Raw genomic sequence first — 8,909 nt, 5'->3', positions numbered from 1 at the left:
TTTATTTATGCATACACTTCATAATTTTATTTTAACATTTACTAATATTTATTAATGTTTCTAATTAGTAAAATTATACAAAGTAAAGTATGTATTATTTATAAATCTTATTAAATGATTTATAAATATACACAACGGATATATATATATATATATATATATATATATATATATATATATATATATATATATATATATATATGCAATGGTTATAAATAGTAAAAACAACGGCTATATTTTTTACTATAAATAAACATATTTACCCTGCTTATTTTACCCACAATAAATATTTCTCTCTTCTATCAAACAAATCAATTTCAAGAAATCAAGCTTCATGATGATTCACCCGTTTGTGATAATCATGACTATAATAGTCATGTTACTTTTCATCCCAATGCTTAACATCGAAGATAATATGGAATTTCATCTACTTTTAGGCTTGTATGCAATGTTAGCTTTACCGCTTCTTTTTTTGTGTAATATTTATTGAAATAAATGGATTTTAATTTTTATTTTGTTTAAAATTTATAGTTACATTATGTCCAACATTGCAAAGCTCGAGTTTGCAGCACTTGAAGTTAGTAGGAAAAACTATATGCCATGGATGATAGATGTAAAAATGCATCTTGAGTCCATGGAAATCTCAAATGCTATAAATGAATCTAATAATTGCTTGGCATAGGATAAAGCAAAAGCACAAATTTTTCTTCGTAAGCATATTGATGAAATGTTAAGATTTGAATATATTGATGTTACTAATCCAAGTATTCTTTGGAATCTTTTGAAAGAAAGATTTGATCATCAAAAGGAAGTTATACTTCCAAATGCTAGAGATGAATGGAGAACACTGAGGTTTCAAGACTTCAAGAAAGTAAATGAATACAACTCAACTTTGTTCAGAATATGTTCACAACTCAAATATTGTGGACAAGAAGTTACTGATGAAGATATGTTGGAGAAAACTTACTCCACATTTCATGCAACAAACATTACCTTGATGCAACAATATCGGATGCAAAAGTTCACCAGATATTCTGAATTGAATGCATGACTGCCCGTTGTAGAGCAAAACAATGAACTCTTGATGAAAAACCATGAATCTCATCCAACATGATCAGTAGCACTTCCTGAAGCAAATGCTACAAATATTGATGGTCATCGAAACAATACACGTGGGCGAGGGCGTGGTCGTGGTCGAGGACGAGGCCGTGGCTATTTTAATCGAAACCAAAGCCATAATCAGAACCATAATTATGGTCATGGACAAGGTAATAATCGTGGTCGTGGCCAGAAAAGGAATAATTACCAACATTCACAAAGAAAGAATGTCCACATACAAGATAAAGCTAAAGTGGCAAGGCATGACACTGGGACATCACAAAAATCTGATGGTTCATGTTATAGATGTGGTAGCACAGGCCATTGGTCAAGGACCTGTCGCAAACCTGCACATCTTTGTCAACTTTATCAAGAGTCTATTAAAGAAAAAGGAAACGAAACAAACCTCATTGATAATGTTGAATTCACTCCGCTAAATGTTGCCGATTTCTGCAATGACATGGAAGACATAAACTATATATATATATATATATATATATATATATATATATATATATATATATATATATATTATTGTTCTAGTAAAACTGTTTTTCCTTCGTTTGTTTTTCATGTAATGCCTTTCCTTCAATAAATGAACTTTCTTTTAATAATAATTATGATTATGTTTATTCACTTATTATTCCTTTCATATGTGAAGTTCAATATGAGTCCAACTGGAGCACAAAACCAAGAAAAGATTGGAGATCTTTGTATAGTAGATAGTGGTAGTACACATACTATTCTGAAATTAAAGAAATATTTTTCAAAATTAGTACCAACAAAAACAATTATACATACAATATCAGGTCCTGCAGACTTGATAGAGGGAACCGGGAATGCCCATTTTATATTACCAAATGGTACAAACTTTTGTATAGAAAATGCCTTATTTTCTCCAAAGTCTAATAGAAACTTATTAAGTTTCAATGACATATATTTCAAAGGATATGACACAAAGACTGTGACCATTGAAAATAAGAAATATATGTATATTATAGACAAAAATAATGTGCTTGTAAAACTACCAACACTTGATTCCGGTCTGCATTATACATATATACATATGATTGAATCAAATATGGTAATCGAAGGAAAACATTGTGATCCTGAGAAATTCGGTTTATGGCATGATAGGTTGGGCCACCCAGGATTAACAATGATGCGAAGGATAATTGAGAATACACATGGGCATCCATTGAAGGACCAAAAGTTCCCTCAATCCAATAGCATAAAACCATACACATCTTGTTCCCTTGGAAAGTTAATTATAAAACACTCTCCAATGAAAGTTGAAAGGGAATCACCTAGATTTCTAGAAAGAATTCAAGGTGATATATGTGGACCGATTCACCCTCCATCTAGACCATTTAGATACTTTATGGTCTTATTAGATGCATCCAACAAATGGTCTCATATTTGCCTATTATCAACTCGTAATATGGCAATTTCAAAGTTTCTTGCCAAAATTCTTAAATTAACTGCACATTTCCCTTATTATACTATCAAAAGAGTGAGACTTGATAATGCTGGTGAATTTACTTCACAAGCATTTAATGACTATTGTATGTCTGTCGGAATTGTTGTTGAGCACGCAGTTGCTCATGTATACACACAAAATGGATTAGCTGAATCACTGATTAAACGTCTCCATCTAATAGGTAGACCATTGATAATGAGGACCAAACTTCCTGTTTCTGTTTGGGGCTATGCAATCTTACATGTGTAACGACGTAAATTTCCAAAACAATTTTTCGCATTTTATAAAACCATAATTCATTTGTAAATCATAAAAACATAATTGTTTGAAACTCAATTATAACATATATCAATCCCAACATCTCATAGCATAAAAATCCCGTGTGTGTACTGATCAAGCCGGCGCCTTCCCGCGATCCTCACTAGTACCTGAAACACATAACATAAAACACTATAAGCACAAAGCTTAGTGAGTTCCCCAAAATACCACATATAACACATATTAGCCACTCGAGGCTATAACTCTGTGGGTCAGTGCACCCAAACTCTGTGAACCCTCAGGTTCTAACTCTACAAGCATGCACAACATAAATCACATAGAAGAATGCAGTGCAACAAACAGTATATATATATATATATATATATATATATATATATATATATATATAACACTGTATCACGTAACTCTATTTACCTACTCAAGGTAAAGTATAGTGAGAAGACTTACCTTGCGTATCTCGGTAACTCGTAAATCCCTAAAATCACTAGTTCTCGATCTCCCGAGCTATAGTCCTCCAATACACAAATATATCTCTAATTAACACTTTCCCAACTAGGGTTGACTAACTCTATCAAGTCAACACCGTCAACTCTGGTCAATGGTCAACGGTCAACCCAACTCGCCGAGTCTGGCGTGGACTCGCCAAGTCCCTACGAGGACCCGATTCCTCTAAATCCCTTCCAGCTCACCGAGTCACTCACCCAACTCGGTTACCCAACCCCTGGTTCAAAAACACGGAACAACTCGCTCCAACTCGCCGAGTCTACCAATGGACTCGGCGAGTGCATTCCATGCATAACCCCAAACGACCTTCTGAGGTTAGATCTGTTCCACTAGCTCATAGATCCAGTCTTTGCATACTTATTTATCACGTAAAGTTTATGTCTTGGCGCTCATAACACACCTATTGACTCATAAATGGTGTTTTGACCTCACACACAATGATCCCAAACCAAAACCTCCATAGACTCATATAAAGCTTGGACAAAGAGGCACTCTGGACCTCCATGGGTCCAAATCCAGAACCTAACTCGCTTAAGGGACCATGGGAGCACTAGATCTAGTCGCATAAGGGCTCAATAAGCCCTAAATCAACATGAACATCACCTCACAGAAAATGGATCGAAAATAGTACCTCAAACGTGATGTTCTGGATCTCAGATCTTCAGGAAGTTAACCTTCTTGCTTTCTCTTGGCTATAGCTTCCTTTCCCTTGCTAGACAACACCTCCAAGGTCGACAATGGCCCTTCTCTCACTCCAAACGCTCAAGTTCACTAGGGTTTCGCTCTGGGGGCTGGTGAGCACAAATGACGGCCATAAGGCCCTTTAAATAGGCCCCAAACCCAAGAAATTAGGGTTTCATTAAACAGCGCGGGCTCGCCGAGTCCACCAATGCGACTCGCCGAGTCCGGTTATAATCCGGGTGAGAAATTGCGTCTCTACTCGGTGAGTCTACACACCAACTCGCCGAGTTCTTCACAAAACTCAATATAAAATGAATAAATATAATACTTGAAATTTAAGATGTTACTATTCTCTCCTACTTGAATCTGACTTCACCCTCGAAGTCTCATCCCTAAAATAGCTCCGGATGCTACTCCCGCATCTCACGCTCTGGCTCCCAGGTCAACTCGGATCCTTTCCGATGTTGCCACTGAACCTGTACCAGGGGCACCTCCTTGTTCCTCAGAACCTTGATCTCCCGATCCCAAATCGCAACTGGTCTCTCTGCATAGTTCAGGCTCACATCCACCTGAATGTCCTCTAGCGGCACTACCACCGACTCGTCGGCTATACACCTCCTCAACTGAGACATGTGGAAGGTATTATGAATCCGCTCCAACTCCGCAGGTAGCTCCAAGCGATACACTACCCTGCCCACCCTCACGATCACTCTAAACGGACCAAAATACCGGGTACCCTAGCTTGCCTTTCTTCCTGAATCGAATCACTCCTTTCCAAGGAGATACCTTAAGGAGAACATAGTCACTGACCTGGAACTCAAGCTCAGATCGCTGTCTATCCGCATAACTCTTCTGGCGGCTCTGAGCGGTCAACAATCTCTGCCTGACCCGCTGTATCTGCTCTGTCGTCTGAAGCACAATCTCTGTGCTACCCATCACTCGTTGCCTTACCGCTCCCCAACAAATGGGAGTCCAACACCTTCTCCCATACAACAGCTCAAAAGGCGGCATACCAATGCTCGCATGATGGCTGTTATTGTAGGAGAACTCTGCTAAGGGCAAATACGTGTCCCAACTTCCGCCAAAATCCAACACACATGCTCGGAGCATGTCCTCGAGTGTCTGAATTGTCCGCTCGCTCTGTTCGTCAGTCTGTGGGTGGTATGCGGTACTAAAATGCAGCCTCGTACCCAACTCTTCATGAAATTTCTTCCAAAATCTAGAAGTGAAACACACATATCAATCTGACACAATCGAGATCGGCACCCCATGTCGCGATACCACCTCTCTCACATATATCTCTGCCAACTTCTCCGCAGAAGAACTCTCACAAATGGCGAGAAAGTGAGCGCTCTTTGTCAAACTGTCTACTATCACCCAAATTGCATCGACACCCCGCGCTGTTCTCGGCAATTTGATGATAAAATCCATGGATAACTGTTCCCATTTCCACTATGGGACTTTCAGTGGCTGCAACTTACAATGCGGTCTCTGATGTTCAGCCTTAACCTTACGACAGGTTAGGCACCTCTCAACAAACCATGCTACATCTCTCTTCATACAGGGCCACCAATACTCCTTTTTAACATCTAAAAACATCTTAGTGGCTCCGGGATGGATCGAGAATCTCGATTTATGTCCCTCCTCCATCAAGATGGTACGCATTTCTCAAAAAAACGGTACCCAAATCCGACCTTGGAAGGTCATAAGCCCTCTGCTATTGGTCACAAACTCCGTCACCTACCCGATAACTCGCTCTCTCTTGTGGTTCTCTGGTCTCACTGCCTCAGCCTGAGCCCCTCTGATGGTGTCCAACAACGGAGTCATAACTGTCAATCTCATACAATTATCCCGAATCAGGGTGCTCTCTGATCTACGACTCAGGGCGTCGGCCACCACATTAGCCCTGACCGGGTGGTACAGGATCTCACAATCATAATCCTTTACCACGTCCAACCATCTCCTCTGAAGCATATTTAGATTTTGCTGATCCATCAAATACTTCAAACTCTTGTGATCCGTGTATATCATACACCGAACCCGATACATGTAATGGCACCAAATCTTGAGGGCGAACACCACAGCTCCCAACTCTAGATCGTGGGTGGGATATCTTTCCTCATGGGGCTTCAGCTGCCTCGATGCGTATGCGATCACATGCCCCCTCTACATCAACACCGCGTCCAACCTAGATATCAATGTGTCACAATACACCACGAAGTCCTCCATCCCCTCTGGAAGAGTCAACACTGGGGCTTCGCATAATCTCTGGTGAAGAGTCTCAAATGAGGTCTACTGCTCTGGGCCCCAACTGAACACCACACCCTTCCGGGTCAACCTGGTGAGAGGAACAACAATCTTGGAGAAATCCCTGATGAACCTCCGATAATAGCCGACCAACCCTAGAAAACTCCTGATCTCATAAGGAGATTTCGGCACCTCCCAACTCATTACCGCCTCGATCTTGGCCGGATCGACCAAAATCCCTTCTTGGTTAACGAGGTGACCAAGGAACTGCACCTCTTGTAACCAAAAATCACACTTGGAGAATTTGGCGTAAAGCCTCTCCGATCTCAGCACGCTAAGGATCTCCCATAAATTCTCCTCATGCTGCTCCCTGGACTTTGAATACACCAAAATGTCGACAATGAACACAATCACTGATCGATCCAACATCGGTCTGCATACCCTGTTCATGAGATCCATGAATGTTGCAGGCGCATTGGTGAGCCCAAATGGCGTCACCACGAACTTGTAATGCCCATAACGAGTCCTGAACGCAGTCTTTTGGATATCCTCCTCGCGCACCCTCATCTGATGGTATCCAGATCTCAGATCAATCTTGGAAAACCAAGATGCTCCCTGCAGCTGATCGAACAAATCATCAATCCTCGGCAAAGGATAACGGTTCTTCACCGTTAACTTGTTCAGCTCTCGATAATCTATGCACATTCGGAGCGAACCATCCTTTTTCTTCACAAAAAGGATCGGGGCTCCCCACGGCGAGCTACTCGGCCAAAGAAACTCCTTCCCCAGCAGCTCTTGAAGCTGCGAGGATAACTCCTGCATCTCTGGAGGTGCAAGGCGATAGGGCGCCTTGGTAATAGGAGCTGCCCCTAGAATCAAATCAATGCGAAACTCAACCTGTCTCTCAGGAGGCACACCCGGTAACTCCTCGGGGTAGACATCCGGGAATTCACGCACTATCGGGACCTCGTCAACCATACTCGGTCTCCCTGCACCAACCCTCGTATCCGACACATACGCTACAAAACCACTACAACCCTGCTGTAGACTTTGCCTCGCTCTAGCACCCGAACAAAACACTGAATTGGGACAGGTACCCTCGCCGTACACCGTAAGAACTCCCCCACTTGGGCCTCGTATAGTCACCAACTGTCGCTCGCAGTCGATAACTGCTCCAAATCTGCTCAACCAATCCATGCCTACGATGACACAGACGCCCCCCATCGCAATCGGGACCAAATCAATAGGAAACTCTACACCAAAAATCTCAAGTACACATCCTCGAATCACCTCCGTGGCATACATTGCTCTCTCGTCGGCAATGGAAACTCTCAGAGGTCGACTCAACGCCTCTCGACTAATACTGATGTGCCGACTGAAAGCCAACGATATAAAAGATTGACTCGCACCCGAGTCAAATAACACCAAAGCAGGTACAAAATTCACAAGAAACGTACCTACACATATCATAATATAAGCACGAAATCTTAAACATTAAAATAATTACATGAAAGAATACAAACCAGCCACGACATCGGGCGCTGCGCAGACCTCCTCCGCGGTCAACTAGAAGGCTCTTCCTCACGCCTTCGGTACCTCGGCCTTCAATGGCCGGCTCTCAGTAGCTCTGATAGCAGCAGGGGCAGATCCCTGTGGTGCTCCCTGGGTAGTCCCTCGCAACAGCGGACACTCTGCCTTCTGGTGTCCGGTCTGGTTGCAGTGAAAACACATTGCAAACCCCTTTGGGCAGTCCTTGGCCATATGCCCCTCCTTGCCACACTTGTAGCAATATCCCTCTCTACAAACTCCGTCATGACCCTTTTCGCACTTCCCACAAGTGCGGCCCTTCTGGCTCCCTGCCCTAGGATCAGTGGGCTTGGCCTGCTTGGCTGCCGGCTGAGACTATGCCGGCCGCCGATCCCTCCCCTGAGACTCCGCCTTCTCCCTCGCCTGAGTCTCTAGCTCGATCTCCCTCTTCCGAGAATTTTCTTGAAGCTCAGCAAATGTACAGTACGAGGAGTTCCACATGAACTTCGGAATGTATCTCCTCAAAATACTCAAATAACGGCTCATTCGTGCCTTCTCAGTAGATACGTGTTCAGGGCAGAAAATTGCCCTCTCATGAAACATCCTGGTAATAGCCGTAACAGACTCCGTACCCTGCTTGAGGGTCAAAAACTCCTGTGCCAACTGATCTCAATCCACCGAGGGAACGTACTCATCACGAAACATGGTGGTGAACCTCTCCCAGGTCACCACCGCAAGCTCTACTGGAGAATAGTGTGCTGCCACGAACTTCCACCAGTCCTTCACCCCTAGGCGAAGCTGGTTCAACGCAAATCGAACCCTCAAGTGCTTCGGACACGAGCAAGTATAGAAACACCCCGCAATGTCCGATACCCATCTCATCTCTGCAATCGGATCCTGCATCCCATCAAACTCTGGTGGCTTCGTGTTATTGAACTCCCTGAACAATAATGAGTCACCCCCTTGCGGTCTAGCAGCAGCGATGGCTGCAGTGGCCGCTGCGACAACAGCCTCAGAAAGAGCGGCATAACGCTCGTCAAAAGTCTCAATCAACGTGGTCTTAATAGACCCGAACATCTCTAGTATCTCTGCC

The 8,909-nt window shown here is 42.9% G+C and overlaps 1 protein-coding gene across 1 annotated transcript; it reads left to right on the top strand.

Annotated features, from left to right (window-relative positions):
* Window positions 1–361: 361 nt before the first annotated feature.
* Window positions 362–1,051, top strand: LOC145016689 (uncharacterized). The gene is made up of 3 exons (XM_078974936.1): window positions 362–441; window positions 532–613; window positions 683–1,051. Exons 1-3 carry the CDS (start codon window positions 362–364, stop codon window positions 1,049–1,051), a joined length of 531 nt encoding a protein of 176 aa, XP_078831062.1.
* The last annotated feature ends 7,858 nt before the right edge of the window (window positions 1,052–8,909 follow it).

The sequence above is a fragment of the Lactuca saligna genome, chromosome 9, assembly GCF_052625555.1.
Source record: "Lactuca saligna cultivar CGN05327 chromosome 9, ASM5262555v1, whole genome shotgun sequence".
In the NCBI taxonomy this organism is placed as follows: Eukaryota; Viridiplantae; Streptophyta; class Magnoliopsida; order Asterales; family Asteraceae; genus Lactuca; species Lactuca saligna.
The sequence above is the reverse complement of the archived record's forward strand: the minus strand, read 5'-3'. Positions and strand labels throughout refer to the sequence as shown.